At 38.6% G+C, this 18,708-nt stretch overlaps 1 protein-coding gene across 1 annotated transcript; it reads left to right on the top strand.

Moving 5' to 3' along the window:
- Nucleotides 1–16,889: 16,889 nt before the first annotated feature.
- LOC114690740 (olfactory receptor 10J1-like) lies at nucleotides 16,890–17,868 on the top strand. Its single transcript, XM_028865624.1, has one exon. The coding sequence runs from the start codon at nucleotides 16,914–16,916 to the stop codon at nucleotides 17,844–17,846; it is 933 nt and encodes a 310-aa protein (XP_028721457.1). The 5' UTR covers nucleotides 16,890–16,913; the 3' UTR covers nucleotides 17,847–17,868.
- The last annotated feature ends 840 nt before the right edge of the window (nucleotides 17,869–18,708 follow it).

The following is an 18,708-nucleotide window of genomic DNA, read 5'->3' as shown; positions in this document are numbered from 1 at the left end:
GGCTTTGTCTTAGAATGTCTTGTTCACTCTGTCTATGATGGTTGAAAGTTTTGCTGGGTATGTTAGTCTAGGCTGGCATCCATGGCCTCTTAGTGTCTGCATTACATCTGTCCAGGTCCTTCTGGCTTTCAAAGTCTCCATTGAGAAATCGGGTGTTATTCTGGTGGGTTTGCATTTATAAATCACTTGGCCTTTTTCCTTTGCTGCTCTTATTATCCTGTCTTTATTCTGTACATTTAGTTGTTTAATTATTATATGGCGAGGGGACTTTTTTGGGGATTCTAGTCCGTTTGGTGTTCTGTAGGCTTCTTGTATCTTCATAAGCATTTCCTTCTTTAAGTTGGGAAAGTTTCCTTCTATGATCTTGTTGAATATATTTTCTGTGCCTTTGAGTTGGTATTCTTCTCCTTCCTCTATCCCTATTATTCGTAGGTTTGGTCTTTTCATGGTGTCCCAAATTTCCTGGACATTTTGGGTCATGACTTTGATGGCTTTAGTGTTTTCTTTGACTGATGAATCTATGTCTTCTACCATGTTATCAATGCCAGAGATCCACTCTTCCATCTCTTGTATTCTGTTGGTTTTATTTGCATCTGTAGTTCCTATTCATTTACTCAAATTTTCTGTTTCCAGCATTCCCTCTGTTTGTGTCTTCTTCATTTTTTGTATTTCCCTTTTCAGGTCTTGGACTGTTTCCCTCATCCGTTTCATTGCTTTTTCATCGTTTTCTTTCAGGGATTTGTTGTTTTCTGCTGTTTTAGTTTCTTCTAGTTTTTTAGGGCATTTTTCCCATTTTTTGTTTGTCTGTTGCTCAATTTCATTTTTGATTTCTTCTTTATAGGCCTCTAGCATCTTCATGATGTTATTCTTAAGGTTGCTTTCTTCTGCTTCTTCCATTTTGTGATGTTCAGGTCTTGCTGTCGGAGGAGGGCTAGGTTCTGGTGTTGCTGTATTGCTCTTTATTTTGTTGTATGAACTTCTGCCTTGTCATCTGCCCATCTCCTTGTGGATTCGTTCTTGGTCTTATCAGCACTCTTGGTCCAGACAGAGCTGACAGATTCAGCATTTCAGGAAGCCTCTCTGGTCCAGATGGGCACTCGGTGCTAGTCTCCAATTCTCAGGAAGTGGGGAGGGGGGTTCTCGGGCGGTTGGTCTGGGGGTAGGGCATGTAGACTGCAGGGTCTGCCAGGGGTCTTAGAGAAGGGGAACCCTCCCAGGGGCCCCACCTGATGGCCAGAAACTGGGGTCAAGTTGGGCAGGTCTTCCTTGGAAGGGCTGGTGCCCAGGGATGGGACCTAGGGCAGGCCTCTTTGGGTATGACCCCAGGCACTCACCTCTGGCACAGATGGGTGCTGGGGGCTGGTTTCCAATTCTCAGGAAGTCGATAGTTTTTTTAAATCTTAACTTTTTATATTTAAAAAAATGAATGAATGAATAAATGAATGAATAAAAACCTACCCATTAGGGTAAAGGTTAACAACTGAATGAAACTGGGTATACCAACCACTTCAGAGCAGGGCTCATGTTCAGGAGTAGTTGACCAACATATAATAGACTCTATATCTCTACATGAGTTTGATTTTTTTGTTTGTTTGGGCTTTTGTGGGTTCATGTGTGTGTGTGTGTGTGTGTGTGTGTGTGTGTGTGTGTGTGTGTCTGCTTTTATTTGGTTACAGTTTGGTGGGGGTTTTTCTATTTGGGTGTTGTTTTACTTATTTATTTATCTATTTATTTTGGGGGATTTTGCTGTGGCATTAGGTTTTTTTTGAGAAAGAACTTGAAGTTGAGTGGGTAAGGAGGAGGAGAGGATCTGAAAGGACTTGGGGGAAGGGAAATGTCATCAAAATACATGTAAATTTAAAAATTGTTTTAAATAATAAAATATAATAAACAAGAAAAGGAAGCATGAGTTACAACCTCCCAACACATATCAAAACACTGAACTATCAACCTATGCCATGTAGGGGGCAGGTAGAGGTACCTGGGATACTGGAGTGTGAAAACAATTTGGGGTAAAACTTTTAAGTTTTTAAAATGCAATATCTATGTCTATTAACCAGAATGGACTGTTTTATTAATAGTGGGTAATTTAAAGATTATAGAATTGTTCTGCACCACAGTACTAACTAATGTCTTAAGTAAATGATTTCATGTTTAAATCTCAGACGTCAAGAATCTTTCCAAAATAATGATGCTGCGAAATGGAAAGGTTGGACTCCATGTGCTCAGTGGTCCTCGGTGGCTCTAACATCCAAGTGCTTGCTAACAGTGAGGAGTACCGATGTTCAAGAGGACAGCAGCTAGTTATGTCCCTGTGATAATCCCCAAGAGCAGGGACCCCTGCTGCCTGATGGATGAGTCCGGCATTCTCATCTCTGACTTGCCAGGGTGACAGCTCAGGACCTTTAGAAACCTTGCCTTCTGTGCCCCTGTCTCAAAGCTGGTGGAGGTGAAAAGAAAAAGCAGTGGGGGGCAGTGACAGATGTGAAAGCAGAAGCTGAAGAAAGAAAGGAGTTAAAAGCAGAAAAGGGAAAGTGAGCAGGATTGATGCAAGCATGAAGGATTTAAAAGGAGGAGCAGTTATTTCCAGTTTCCTATCAATTTTTGTCAAAAGTCCTAAAGTAACAACAAAAACAACAAAACAGAGACATTAAAATAAAAAAAAAAAAGAATTCATAGACAACCAATTTAGATGGCTTCATTTTGGACTGAGTAAACAGGACAGACTGGTTTGTGTGAACTATATATTTAAGAAATCAATCAGTAGCAGATAAAGAGTAACAACAATAAAAAGGACCCAGAAAATGACAAGCGTGTGTTTATATGCACTGTGGAGCATGCTATGGGGAGAAAGACATCAAAGGAGTGAGAAAAACTAAATGAACAACACTTGCCAGATAGGAATCAGCAAGGAACTAAATCAGAGTGTTAAGATGAAGAGCAAGTAGATGGTTCATTCAGCTATTTAGACCAATAAGTTCTCTTGACTATCAAACTCACAGTCACCAGTTTAAGATACCATTATCTCTGGAGAATAGACAAGCCAATGAACCTTTGAATGCTCAATGACCCAGTAAAGTCCCCTTTAATAGCACTAAGACTTCGTAGTGTCACACAACCCAGACTAGAGAGATGGAGAGGGATAAACTGTGTGGAATGCATCAGTTTTCAAGTGGAAAAAGAACAAAGGATAGTCCAATAAGTGGGAATTGGAAAGTCTTAGTGCGTCTTTGTGTAGTAGAAAGCAATTAATACAGATTCAGAACTGGTTAAAATTCCAAGAACAAGTGTTGATGGAATTCTCAGCTGTAAAGCTGACATCTTTATCATTTCCCCTCTCTGAAAGGCTTAGAGAACATCATGAAAGAGGGAGCAGGAAAACTGTAAGAACCAAACATCAGGGAGCAGAACTGGGGCAAAGCTGTCTCCTGGACATAGCAGGGATGTTGCACTTATGAATTCACATTAGCTGTGATTGTCTGTGGAAGATCTGCATGGCAGCAATTCAGTCAATAATCTAGCAAAACTTTGGAAGGGTCACATGAGATCCCATCCCGAGCTAAGGAGCTACTAGGGCTCCTAGGAGAGAGACAGTTGGTTAACTTTAGGGACATGGTTCTGGTATGTTCCTATGGCTGACCTCACACCTGTGTGCATGTGAGCAGCACTTAGTGAATCATAAAAAAATAACAAAATTAATGACATGAACTTTAGTGAGAGATGTAGAGAAGGAATTCCAAGAGGAGCTGGAGGGTGCAGTGGGAAGCAAATATGATAGAAATATATTGTATACATCTATGAAATTCTCAAAGAATTGATTAAAAATGTTATATATTTAAAAAAATCTTAATGTAGTCTCTATTGTCAAGGGTATGTATCACTATCAAATAAGTCCCAACTTATAATGGTAAGCACACTAGAGCTGGCTCTGGCCCACTCCCAAGACTCTAACAAAGCTCAGAGTAACTCAGAATATTAGCATAATCATTTAAATTTATATATATGATCTGTTGACTATTGATATTCCTGCATTGACGAGTGTACAGAGAGGGTCATGGTACCCTCACCTGCTATCTCAACCACTCCCTTCTGTACCTCCCAGCTAGTTGTGTATAATTCTGGCCAAACTGAACATTGACTCATGGTCTCTAGAGTATAGAGTATGCAAGGTTAACTGGAGAGGATGCCATCTGTGTAGCTATGGGAAGTCATCATCCATGCTGAGGTGACACTTTCAATGGTACAGCTACTTTGAAGTCACTCATGCTCCTGTAAGTAGCATCTACCCCACACTTTCTAAGTAAGCCAAAAACCCTCACAGGTTCCTCAAACTGGACTTTGGTAGGGTTATACCTTGGCCTATCAATGGTTCCTATAAGGATAAGGTAGGCATTTGTCTGTGTCTCCCCAGGAAAAGAGCTCTTCAAATGTCTACAAAAGAATCATCTCCATGTAACTTTCACACTAGGTGCGTAGTGTATTAAAATGTACAACAGTGGTTATTTAGTGTTCTCATGGTGCTTCAGTCTTACCTACCCATGGCATGTATAACAATATAAAAAGAATGGTATATTTTCTTACCTGGTTCCTCATCACATATTCATTTGAATTGAATGTCTACATGCATTTGATCAACTTCTCTTTACCTGGGGCTTGCTCTAGTGCAGAGAATGTTTAAATTTCCAATAAATACTTACTAGAGAGATAAATGAGCAATTAACACATTGATTATTCCATCAAGATGCTGCATTCTAATAAATCATCCTCTCTTCCTTAAGGCAAATATTTCTAAAGTATGTATGCACATTAAAGAGCACTAGAGAGTCCTGGACCACTCTTGAGCTCCAATTCTTCACCCATGGTTGAAGCTACCAATCTTGTCTGTGCATCTGTGCTTAGGAAAACCAGCCTCCAGGACATACTCTATAGTTAATTTCCGTGGTAATTAGCATCATAGACTGTTTTCCTTTATGACTGATGGCCTGTCAGTCTTTTCCAGAATATGTAAAATGACTTTATAATCCTCTTTCCACCATTCTAACCATGGGATATTTGAATATAAATTTAATTAACTGGAAATACAGCATAATAAAGTGAGTAAATGAAAAGGAAGATGGAGTTCCTTGTCATGCCAAGTCTCAATCTGTAGGTGCTCACCATTTCAGTTACATGGCTTAAGAAGTCTCCTTAGTCCAGCCTTTTATGATTTATTTATGAACAAAATCCTCATTGTCCAAAAATCACAAGCAATTTGATTCTATATGGCTTATTCATGGTAGTATACTTGGATGCAAATGTTATTTTAAAATGATGCTTAGAATTTATGGCCCAGATGAAAGGACAGAATGGATTCATTAATTCTTCATTTCTTTTTCTCTTCTGAGTACAAACCTTACTTAGAGTGCTCTCTCTCTCTCTCTCTCTCTCTCTCTCTCTCTCTCTCTCTCTCTCTGTTTAGCAAATCATATACATTTGCTGAATTTTGCAGAAACAACCCTATCTCTTGGTGCAATCCTGCCATCTCATATCCATGTTAACCATATTGCATAAGTTGGTCAGGTCATGACTATTTGTAGGCATGTATCATAAACAAATCAAAGGTGAATGATTTTTACTTTCTTCACTGGATGTAAGGGAACACAACACGAGCAATTAAAACATGAAGGCTCATTTGTGTGTTTATTCTCATTCCTACCTTACATCTCACCTAACTGATACAAGAAATTTCCATATAAAATACAAATTTCATTGAATAGAGATAAATGAATGACATGATTAAAAAAGTGGTGTTTTATTCTTTATCATAAAAAGTGTTTAGTCAAAGTTAGTTATCAAAAGATTAAATCATTAGATTATTGATACAAGTTTAAATGGAAGATCAGGTTGTTGCTCTCTGAAATGCTGATCATTTAACCTTTTGAGGCAATTTAAATATAACTTTTCAAAATTAACAACAATGGTTTGCATTTATGGTTTATAATGTGATCTTAAGATGGGGGTTGTATTTTGTTGTTGTTGTTGTTAAGAAGAGAAAGAACATGAAGTTGGGTGGGTAGGAAGTGAGGGAGGATCTGGGAGGAGTTGGGGAAGGGGAAAGGATATTACCAAAATATATAGTATGAATTCTCAAAAAAAGTAAATAAAAGTATAAAAAGTTAAAAAGTAAAAATTAACAGCAAAGTGGAGCTGACCCTGTTGACTAGAGCACAGATGAGCCAGTCCTGAAAACATGAGTGTGGGAGACCTGGCCCGATTCCTCATCTCTCATATAGCATCATGAGCTGGGGAGAGACGGCCCCCACATCTGAAGCAGGAATCTTAAAAGGTCTTATTAATAATAATAATAATAAAAAAAAAACCTCAGGCCAGTTATTGGCTGGAAGATCAGAGAGACAGAACAAGCCACAGCTAACCTCACCTGGCCAACTTCTCAACTGGTCTTGTTTCCTCAGACTAGAAGCTTTTGTGTCCTCATCCCAATGGCTCTCAGCTGAACTGCTGCTTGAAAGCTTGAAAGCTTAACCAGCCAAATGCTTAACCAGCCAAATGCTTAACCAGCCAAATGCTTCTAGTTCCTGGTCCTCACACCTTATATATCATTCTGCCTTCTACTATCACTCCCTGGGATTGAAGGCTCACTCAAGATTAAAGGTGTGTGTCACCATGCCTGGCTGTTTCCAATGTGGCCTTGAACTCACAGAGATCCCAGATGGATTTCTGCCTCTGAAATTCTAGGATTAAAGGTGTGAGTGCCACCATTTTCTAGCCTTTGTATCTAGTGGCTTTTCTGTCTCTGACCCCAGATAAGTTTATTAGGATGCACAATATTTTGGGGAACACAATACCACCACATTTCCTCTCTTTTTGTCTAAAATTTAAAAAAAGCTTATAACTAATACAAGACAAATTATATCCAATAAGTATATACAATATACACAATCAAGATTACATTAACAACGTCTAGTCCATTAACATTTGACAGATTCAAATAAAAAATTCCATTAATATATAACAATGTCCAGTCCAGTAACACTGACAAATTCAGACAAAAAATTTCATTACTTATCTTATTTAAAACAAATAATTCCTTTTTAAAAGTAGACTCCATAATCTCCATTTTTATCTTATCATAACCATATTCTCTCTTTTTTTCTTTTCATAATAGATTCAGTAGTCTACCTTTTGTCATTTTTATATCTTCCCCTTTTTCTTTTCAGTGTAGATTCAGTGATCTACCTATTTATTCTATTATTTCTTTATCTTTTTTCTCAGAGTAGATTCAATGATCTATCTCATATTTATTACATCAATACCTGAGGCAGGAGGGAGAACTGCCCCTACCCCTTGCTCATCAGCACGAGGGGTGAACTAGCCAGGGCAGTGCTGGAGAGCTCACCCTCGTGGTAAAGACAGGGGAGAGCTGGTAGACTGACCAATCCTTCAACTACCCGGGCTCAGAAACAGGCTTAGGTATTGGCCCACCCCAGCATATACCTCATCTGTGATCTGCTAGAGCAGGAGGAGGTGGGTTGGTCCCTTGGACCCAGGCTTGCAGGATCCCCATGACACAGGGCAGCAAGGGGATGTCCAGGAAGAGTCCCAGTGAAGGCCCAGCATAGATAGTTTGGCAGAGACCAGGGGCCTGGGACCAGACCAGTGATTCTTTGTATGAATGCCTGCATGTAAAGATGTATGGATAAAGGGGTTTACTGTGTGACTCACTGTGTCACACTGAAGCTTTCTGTTGCTAGAGTTACCACCCAGTCCTGCTTGGCTGATGGTCAGGACAAATCTCTCTCACCCGCCAGGCCTGCAGCTGTTCAAATCCAACCAAGTAAACACACAGAGACTTATATTTCTTATAAACTATATGGACATGGCAGGCTTCTTGCTAACTGTTCTTATATCTTAAATCAACCCATTTCTATTAATCTATAAGTTGCCATGTTGCTCATGGCTTACCGGTATCTTAACATCTTCTCATGGAAGTGGCTGGCAGCTTCTCTCCTGACTCAGCCTTGCACTTCCCAGAATTCTCCTCTCTGCTTGTCCTGCCTATACTTCCTGCCTGGCTCCTGGCCAATCAGCATTTTATTTACACAGAGCGATATCCACAGCACTTCCCCTTTTCTTTTTTTTCAAAAAGGAAGGCTTTAACTTTCACATAGTAAAATTACATACAACAGAACAGTTATCTAGCAAGAATTACAGTTACAATATCTAGTCTATTTGTATTTGGCAAAATTAAAGAAGATATCCTATCTATCTTATATTTGTGAGTCTAAGGTTTCATATCTAACTTATCTTTTATCATAACTAAGAAAATTATAACTATCTAGTCTTCAACTACATCAAAGACTGCAGAAGGATATAATATTACCTGAGAAATTGGAGAAGGACACAAGCAACTTTCAGGAGTCTTGTGACAACAGACAGAGACAGCTGGCAGCCTGGATAGTCATCCATAGTTCCTTTGTAAAGTTGGGGCATCTGTCTTCAACCCACAGGCCTAGAGTCTCTCAGTCTCTTCTCTCTGTGTCCTGTGGAATGTCTGGCAGTTTCCTCTGCAAAGCAGGAACCTGAAGGACCATTTTGTCAAGCAAAGTTCAGTGGTCACCTTCCTATGGGTTCTGCATGTCCAGTTGATCAAGCAGTCCAGGCAAGAACAGTTTTTTGCCCAAATGGCTATTTTTGCCAAAGTGAAGATAAACTCCATATGGAGTGTCTTCGATGTCCATCCTCCTCTCTGAAGTAAATTGGTGCTGCCAGGAGCAGACATGTCTCATTGTCCAGAAAGTCTAAATTTTAAAAACACTTTAAATGCCATATTCTGTAGGTCTTTGAAGTGTTTGATGATTCCCTACCTAATTGAATTATATCTACTTATATCTAGAAAACTTAACATGACTATAAGTTTGACTATCATAGAAGACTAATTATTAATCTGTATTTCTTAATTATCCATTACAATCTAAGTAAGTTACATAAACATAATACCTCAAATGAGAATAGAAATATATATACAGTATAACAAAATTAAGTTTAAACTTGTATCAATAAACTAAAATCCATAGCAATGTAAAACATTTTAAACAAGTTGCTCTTTAAAAGTAGATTTAATAATCTACCCTTTTATCCTATCATATCTATATCAGCTTTCATGATAAGATTTTCCCTTTCTTCCTTTTTTTCTTTCTTTTTTCTCTTAAATTTTATTTTGTTTTATTTTGGGGTGGAGCATGGGAGATGGGTGAGACCAGGATGCATGATGTGAAAAACCCAAAAAAATAAATAAAAAGAAAGTTAAAAAAGAAAAAAAACAAACAGAAGACAAAAAAAGCTTTGCTTAGAATTGAACAAATAAACACTATGTGCTTGTGCCTCTTTTTTAAAAATTTAATTAAAATATAATTATGTTAATGTCCCCCCACTTCCATACACTCCCAGCTTCCTCTTGAATTCATGACCTTTTATTCTTTATTATTGTTACATGCTGTATGTGCCCCTTAATAAAGGCTCCTAGATACAATATAGGCTGACTAGTTAAAGTTGAGGGACTGGCAAACAATGTGGAATTTTTTATTATAATTATGTCTGGCACTCTGGCATCAGCAGGCATGTGTGCACACATAATTAGTTAATAAAATAAAATAAAATAATTAAAGGAGCCCTTATGCTGATAAAATATGGACAGTAAAAATTTCTCTCATAGGTTTCATGTGGGAATGAGTCTTTTGTAGAGAACTGGGTCTGAGCCCATTCATATTATATTCTGTAAATTATTTGTCTATATTTTGTCTGTGTCCTGACACTTTGAATAATGCTGAACTTAGAAATAATGGATTGAACAAGGATGATTCCAGCTAAGACTTCCAGCAACAGTGAAGAGGGTGCATGAACTGACCTTTCCCTGTAATCAGATTAGTGACTACCCTAATTGTCATCATACAACCTACATCCAGTAACTGATGGAAGCAGATACAGTGATCCACAGCCAAGCACTGGGCTGAGTTCCTGGAGTTCAATTGAAGAAAGGGAGGAGGGATCATATGAGGAAGAGTGGGGGTCAAGATCATGATGGGGCAAAGCCAGAGACAGCTGACCTGAGCTAGTGAGAGCTCACAGACTCTGGACTGACAGCTGGGGAACCTGCATGGGACCGAAATAGGACCTCTGAATGTGAGTGACAGTTGTGTGGCTTGATCTGTTTGTGGGGCCCCCGACAGTGGGACCAGGACTTACCCTGGGTGGGTGCATGAACTGGCATTTTGGAGCCCATTCCCTATGGTGGATACCTTGTCCAACCTTGATGCAGTGGGGAGGGGCTAGGCCCTGACTCAACTTATGCCAGACTTTGTTGACTACCCAAGGGAAGCCTTACCCTCTCTGAGGAGTGAATGGGGGATGGGGGGATGGGGTGGGGAGATGGGAGAAGGGGAGAGAGGAGGAACTGGGGTTGGTATGTAAAATGAAAAAAATTCAAATAAAATTTAAAATCGTAATTATTTTTTTAAAAAGTAATGGATTAGTTTGATAAGATAAAATCTGAGGACAGCATGGTTTTCAGGTTGTGACAGGGATATGGTTGGCTGCTTTTCTCCAAATGTATAGTGAAAACCAAGAACAAAAATCAGACCTAAAAACAAACACTTTGAAAATCTAAAGATCTGGCCAGAATATGGGCAAATGTATGGTTGGAATCAAGGAAAGGGTGGCTACTGGAAGAAGAAATATTTTTTAATAAGCAAGTATTTTGTGTCAGGAACTCGCCTTACCCACCCCATTACAGCATTTAGGGTACAGAAGTTTTAGCTCATTTGAAGGTTTTTGTTGCTTTGCTTTGAGAAGACAGTTCAAAAATGCCTCCTTGAGAAGTGTTTCTTGAGTCGAACTATCCAGGCACTCAGCAATCCCTGAAGCAATGGTCTAAGAGTGCATAGCTACCGCATGCATGAGCTTGGCACCATGCATTGGATGCTTGTTTTGCATTCATGCAGAATGCAAGAGCTACAGCTTCCACTCAGATTTCAAAGGAATGCTGGAAAATCAGACAGTCTGTGACAGATTCGGGATCTCGGCAATGCAGCCCATAGGAAAATTTTGCAGGGCTAGACAGAAAAATGGCTCACTAGGCAAGAGCACTGACTGCTCTTGCAGAGGACCTGGGTTCCAGTCCCAGCACCTACATGGCAGCTCACAACCATTTGGAACTCCAGTTCCAAGAGAGTGATGCCATCTTCTGTATTCTTCAGGCACTGCATGAACATAATGCACAGACATACAGATAAAACACTGACACACATTATACATGTGTGTGTGTGTGTGTGTGTGTGTGTGTGTGTGTGTATAAAGTAATGCTGCAGTCTTATCATGGTAAATTAGTCCAATACAGCTACTTCACAAAGCTCTCACCTCTAAATACCACCAACATAAATTTAGGGATTAAAATTTTAACATATGAACTTTGAAGGACATATTCAAATAGTAGCGGTAACAAATGATCATCATCCTACTTTTCATCATCCTACTTTTCTTCTGTACAAATGAATAAATGCTTTTAATAGATACAGTCATATGAATATATATGGAATATGTTTTAAACCTACTAATGATATTCTCTCTGTCTTGCTCTCTCTCTGTCTGTCTCTGCCTTTCTCTCTGTCTCTCTCTCTCTCTTTCTCTCTCTCCACTTCACTCTTACTATCTCTGTTTTTATTGAGACAGAATCTCATGTAGCCAGGCTGGCCTTGAACTCCCTAAGCAGAAAAGAATGACCATATACTTTTTTTTTTTTTTTTTTTTTTTTTTTTTGGTTTTTTCAAGACGGTTTCTCTGTGTAGCTTTGCACCTTTCCTGGAACTCACTTGGTAGCCCAGGCTGGCCTCGAACTCACAGAGATCCGCCTGGCTCTGCCTCCCGAGCGCTGGGATTAAAGGCGTGCGCCACCACCACCCGGCTGACCATGTACTCTTAATTACCCCTCTTCTTCTTGTGTGTGTCACCTTTCCCGGCTCAGAAAATGTTTATCTCTAAGTTAGGGGTTACCAATGGTTCGTGTGATGTTCTTTTTCCTTTTTTGCTTCTCTGTGAAGAATGTGCACTGGTTTAGTCACTGAGGAGGAGATTGTGTGCTGCTTGAAGTATCCTTATCTGTATTCAGGATTGCTGTAGCATTTCCCTGCAATGGGAAGAGCTTAAGTGATTCCTCACAGCTCCCCATGGAAGCAGAGATCATCTTGGTAGTGAGAACCACCAATCCAGAGTCATTTCATTTTATTTCCAGTAAGTACAGGGAATAAGCCAAAGGGAAGAGGTCTGATGGTGACCTTTTCCAAGCGTGGGTGACCTTTTTGTAAATGGATGTAAAGATGAGCCATTTCTCAATGAGACTTAAGGAAATCAACTGCAGGCTGAAGCTGGGCTAGACAAGCCTTGACTTCCAGTAAGCCACTGCTACAAGTGATCTTATTTATTTGAACAAGATTTAAGAAGTAAGCTGCTTTCTAGTACAGGGAAATTAAAATTTAGCATCTTCCCTTTGCAAGTTTATCAGTAATAGTTGTTTTACTTCTCTAAAACTCAATGCAGAGGTCAGTTTCTGAAACCTGAAAAATTCTCAAATCAGTAAACAAATAAAAGCATCTCCTCCAGCAGCCACCCAATGTCCTAATGAAGCCCATGAGACTAGCAGTCAGGTTCCATCTTTCCTGTCTCTTAGGACCTCTAAGTGATTCTCCAAAGGAAGGATCCCAGGAGATCAAGGCAAAGAGATTCACTACTTTTTAGAGAAAATAAACATTCACAGCTCCTGAAATTTGCAAATTAAGAGACTGTGCTTCTCTGTTTTTCCTCAGATACTTCATTGATAAAGAAGCCAACTTCCCTAACTTCAGGGGGACAAAAATAACTTAATTTTTTCTTTTGATATCAGAGAGCTGACTTTTCTTCATTTTATCAGTCTTAGCTTCCACTGTAAATGCCTCCTGGATATGGATGTTGTCCACTCGTGTCTGTTTTCAGACTCACCCTTTTCAGTACTTTGTAAAGATGACTTTCAGAACGTGCCTCCTTCTCGTTCCCGTTGCCAAGGTTAGAAGCAGTGAGTAAATGAGAATAGAATACCAAGTGTATTTTTCAAAATTTTGCTATTTTTCCCTCTCCAGTTTTCGTCATTTGGTTGCTTATGTAGGCTGTTATGTCTGTTAATATTGCTGCTTGTAATACCGCCTTGCTGTGGTAGTAGATTGAAAGACATGGAATCGAGCTGCGCCCTGAAAATGATCATCAGTGTGTGAAATACTCTCATGTTAGAGGACATTAAAAAGTAGAATGATGAGAATGATGTGGGAGGTGGTAATTGGCAAGGAGACAGTAGAAAGTGATGTTTTCCAACTACTAAAGACAAAAAAATGTAATTGATGCTAGTGATGGAATAGTATATAGACTCTAGAAATAAAAGGAGTGAGATGGGCAGTGCTGTTACAGGAAACGCTTGGGACAGGGAAGTCCAATGGAAGAAGGTAGGCAAGAAGGTATGTACTGTCTAATTCCAATCTGTAAAACCGAAATGGCATGGAACTATGTAAGGTTATAAAAAAAAAATCCTAGACAGAAAAAAAAAAAAAGAACAAGGGGGGAGAAACGGAAAGAATGATCATGATTACCAGTAGATCAGAGTATATGGAGGAGAAAGCTAACATTTATGTCTGCACATCTCCACCACTCTGAACACTTGTAATTTAAAAGTGCAGTTTTATTTTTCTAAATACACATAGCAGTTTTAAAAAAAATAGGGCTACTAACTTATAAGATAATACATTTCTCATCATTGCAGGCACTGAAGCAAAATTTGGGGGACTATTTATGAGGAATGCTGTGCTTTGAAAAATCACCTCCTAACTCTAGGGTCCAATGATTCAGTCATGTTTGATAGACTCAGAACTTCCAAGTACATGAGGTTGTTGTTGTTGGGTTTTTTTTATTTTATTTTTATTTTTTTTTATTTATTTATTTTTTTAAATTCTAGCTTCCAATAGGGAAGTTTTGGTGAATTTAAATGAGTGGGATTAGCTGCTTGCTCAGAATTGGTTTTCAGGTCTAGGAAGGAAGTTATTACTGTAGGAAAATTTCTTTAAAAAATTTTAGGAGCTGAGATAAAAATTTTCTTTTCCCCCAAACAATCGGAACAGAAGTTGAAATGCAATGTTGCTTCTTTGATGGTTGGGATTCCACAGAAGGAGGCAGGGATGTTGTACTGGCTGTCCTGATCCAGCTGCCCCTGTGTTCACTTACCTGTTCTTCTGTTCTGAGGATCCAGCATCAATTTCCTGATGAAGAAGATTAAGAAAATGCAGGAATATATAGGCTCCACTCAGTCTCTGTAGAACCTAGCACACTTTGATTCCCCAGTTACATAAACATTTATTTTTCCTTGTCTAAAAATGTATCATGAATCCCCATTATACAAGACTAGTTAAGGGCTAGCCCATTTCTACCCCTTCATCTCTCAGGAAAGCAAGTATATATTTGGCCTTATTCATATCTCAATATTTTCAAACTGTTTTGCATTGTTCTTCAAAACCTTTGGTTAGGAAAATCCAAACTCATCTCCATTCAGCTCCTTGCATCCTGCTGTAGTAAGAGCAGCAAAGATATTTAGTCAACTGTGAATATTTTCATTAACTCGATTTTTTAAATATGGCCTTAAGAATCTCTTTTACTTTTTGGTGTTCCTTTAGATTTTGCACCTCTGATGAACATCTCCTGCTCAGTCTGCTCCATCACTGTTCAGAAAGTTTTCATTTTACTAATTCCAGATTTCAAAATCTGAAGACAATTCCCTCTAGCTTCCTGCTCCAAGACTCTATCTCACTCAGGCATTGTGCCTGCAGCCTTTGCTTCTCCGAGGTAAACTCACCCACTGTTTTCATCTTTGTTCCTTGGTCCTCTCTGCCATCCAATGATATATTTTCACTGGGGAGAGATATTTAGCAATTTTGGTTTTGGAGGTATAAAGAAATAATTAAATGTAAAAGCCTTCGATTATATAGAGAATATTAAAAAGATAATTTTGGATTCTCTAAACATTAATAAAAAAGGTATTTTAGTGGAGTTTCTTCATTTAAATGCTGTTTATGTTATTAAATGTTTCCCTCCTTTTCCATTCATTTTAAAAATATTTTAATTTTAATTTTTTAATTAAAGTATAATTACATCATTTCCCCCTTTCTGTTTCCTCCTACAACCCCCTCCATGTCTCCCCACTTACTCTTTCAAGTGCATGGCTTCTTTTTTTCTTTATTTGTATTGTTATATATACATGCATAGATATATAAATACAACATTCTGAATCTGTTTAGCATTGCTTATATGTATACTATTTCATTCCTTATTTTGATTCTTTTTTGTTTTATAAATTTCAATCTGTGATCTTCCTATTGGTCAAATTTTCCATGTCAGCTCTCCTTAGCTATGAACTGACCGTATTATTCCCATCAGATGCATATGCCATAATTAATTTAATTATCAATTAATTATTAATTTACATTTTTTCTGTCCTCCACTATTATAAATAAGATCATTACAAGTTTTTTGTACATACCTCTGGATACACATATCTGATAGTTTCCTTAGAATACATAATTAAAAGTGGAAATATTAATCCAAAGAGTTCGTATAGATCATTAATCCACTAATATTTTGGGTTCTAAAATTCTCCTAGTTTTCCAAATTATTTTTCTGGATTTTCCATTTCTTCACAATGTAATTTCAGTCATATATTAAGAGGAAAATACATTATTTTTTCCAATAAAAACAAGGAGTCATCTTATTTCTCATCTATCTATGGTCATGATACTTATTAGGTAGTTGTGATATAGGACAAATTACCCTAGTTTTGGTAGTAAAAGATCAAATTAATTTGAACAAATTATATAGACTTAGGTATCATATTTTTCTTGCTGCAAGATGGGAGGTAAAAATAAATATATATGGCATTATGATGTTGAATAACATATGGAACAAACTTAAAGTGATACAAAGTACTTATTGCTAATGTTATTCGATTATTTTTGAACATGAGAGACTTTTGATTCCAAATTACTCCTCGGTGAGAGAATAGAAGTTAAAATATTGGTTTTCCCCACAGCTATGTAATGTATAATTATAAAGAAATTAGAAAAGATAGTTTACTGCAATGAGGTCAGCTATCTGTGAAATTTACATGTAACCACAAGCTGGAAAAGGCACGGAGATGAACACAATCCAGGAAAATGAGTTGCTGAGCAACAAGGAGCTTGATTGGCAGGTTATATCTAGCACTGAGAAGACTTTCTGAGGAAAAGGAGGCATCCTTCAATATTGAATAAAGAAAGGAATTTTTGTTTTTGTTTTTAAAATGTGATGGAGGACAGTGAGGTTTGCAAATGCCGAATGAACTGTGAAAGTGGGTTCATGGATTAAACAAAAGTGTGAGAGAAGGTAAACGTGTGTGAAACGCTGAGGCAGCCAGCGCTCCTTTGTTCAGCGACACAGAAGGGCAGACCTTTCAGAAGACAATAAAAATTCTATTTTAAACAAATTTTAGTCAACAAGCTCTGGAGCTATGTTCTAAAGGGAAATGACTTTCTAATTTAACTACGTCTTGTCTGTTTCTCTTGGCCACTTCTCTCTCATACCTACCGTCTATCTCCCCAGGCAATCCGCTTCACACTTCACACATAAACTTCTACACGTTAAATCATTTCCTGATTGTGTCTGTCTTTGACTACTGGATGGACAGCTGTCCCTGCTAACTCTTTATCTACCCAGATGAAGAACCATTATCAGTTCTCCCTGAGTGTCACCTGCTCAAGGCATTTGGGCACTAATGTATTCTGACTGATTGACTCAAACCTGTCATTTCTGTCTGGAAGATGATGAGAAGAAACCACACAGTGGTGAATGAATTTGTTTTTCAAGGTTTCTCCAGCTTTCAGGAATATAAGTTTACTCTCTTTATGATATTTCTGACCTTGTACCTACTAACTCTGACAGGCAATGTCATTATTGTGATAATTATCAGTATTGATCGTCACCTTCATACTCCCATGTACTTCTTTCTTAGTATGCTTTCCACTTCAGAGACAGTATACACATTGGTCATTGTACCAAGGATGCTCTCTAGCCTTGTAGGTTCAAGCCAATCCATTTCTTTGGCTGGTTGTGCTACTCAGATGTTCTTTTTTATCACTTTGGCCATTAACAACTGTTTTCTGCTCACAGCGATGGGATATGACCGCTATGTAGCCATCTGCAACCCTTTGAGGTACTCAGTCATCATGAACAAGAGGGTATGTGCCCAGCTAGTATGGGGGTCCTGCAGCATTGGGCTGCTTGTGGCCATAATTCAAATAGCATCTGTGTTCAGGGCCCCTTTTTGTGACAGAGAGGTAGCTCACTATTTCTGTGACATCCGGCCTGTTATGAAACTGTCCTGTGTTGATACCACTCTACATGACATAATTAACTTTATCATAAGCTCACTAGTTATTGTGGTGCCCATGGGCTTGGTTTTTATCTCCTACATCATCATCATCTCCACCATCCTCAAGATTGCCTCTGCTGAGGGGCGGAAGAAGGCCTTTGCCACCTGTGCCTCCCACCTCACTGTGGTCGTCATCCACTATGGTTGTGCCTCCATTGCCTACCTCAAGCCCAAGTCAGAGAACACCAGGGATCAGGACCAGCTGATCTCAGTAACGTATACTGTGTTTACTCCTCTCCTTAACCCTGTGGTATATACACTGAGAAACAAAGAAGTCAAGGACGCCATTTACCGTGCTATTGGGAAAAAAACCCTTGCCTAGGATATCTGGCTGTTTGGCATACAGTGGATTCCCTTTATCTGTCTGTATTTTCAATTAATCATGGTCCATTCTGGTCTGAAAATATAAATAGACTATTCCTAATATGAATAAGTCTTCAGTTTTAAATTATCTACCATTATAAATAACAAGATGAAATCTAGTAGAGCTCTGACCCATCCTACTTGGAACAAGAATCATTCCTTCATCCAGTTCCATATGCTATCTACTGATACTGTATATTATCAATATCTTCAGAACAAAACATAGACAACAGTCACATAACTTTTTATTCCAGTGTGTTGTTATAATTGTTCTGTTGTGTCATTAGTTTTTTATCTCTTCATGTGTGTGCGTATGTATGTACTATTCATGTGTGTGTGTATGCATGCTTGAATGTATGTGGGTATATGTGGGGTGTGTTCATATACACACATGTGGAATTCTAATATTGATATTGGGAATCTTCTTTGAACGCTCCTCTACCTTATTCTCTAAGGTGGGGTTTCTCATTCAAGCTCAGAGTTTATAGATATGGTTAGTCTCTCTAGCCAGCTTTGCTCTGGGGATTCCCTGTGTCCACCACCTGGAGATGGAATTGCAGATGGACTATCCCATCTCACTCACGGGCTCTGGGGATTGGAACTCCAGCCCTCACACTTGCATGGAAGTGCTTTATCCCCTGAGCCATTTCCATATCATTAGCTGTTGTGCTAAGCATCTCTCAGTGTGCTTAATTCATAAATTAAACATGTATAAGTAAAAGAAACAGTGTACATAAGGTTGAGTGCTTATATAACTCAGCTTTAGACATCCATGGGGGGCGGGCTTTGAAACATATCCCTCATAGATAAAGGAGAAATAC

The sequence above is a fragment of the Peromyscus leucopus genome, chromosome 15, assembly GCF_004664715.2.
Source record: "Peromyscus leucopus breed LL Stock chromosome 15, UCI_PerLeu_2.1, whole genome shotgun sequence".
Classification (NCBI taxonomy): Eukaryota; Metazoa; Chordata; class Mammalia; order Rodentia; family Cricetidae; genus Peromyscus; species Peromyscus leucopus.
This window is presented reverse-complemented; position numbering and strand designations above follow the sequence as displayed.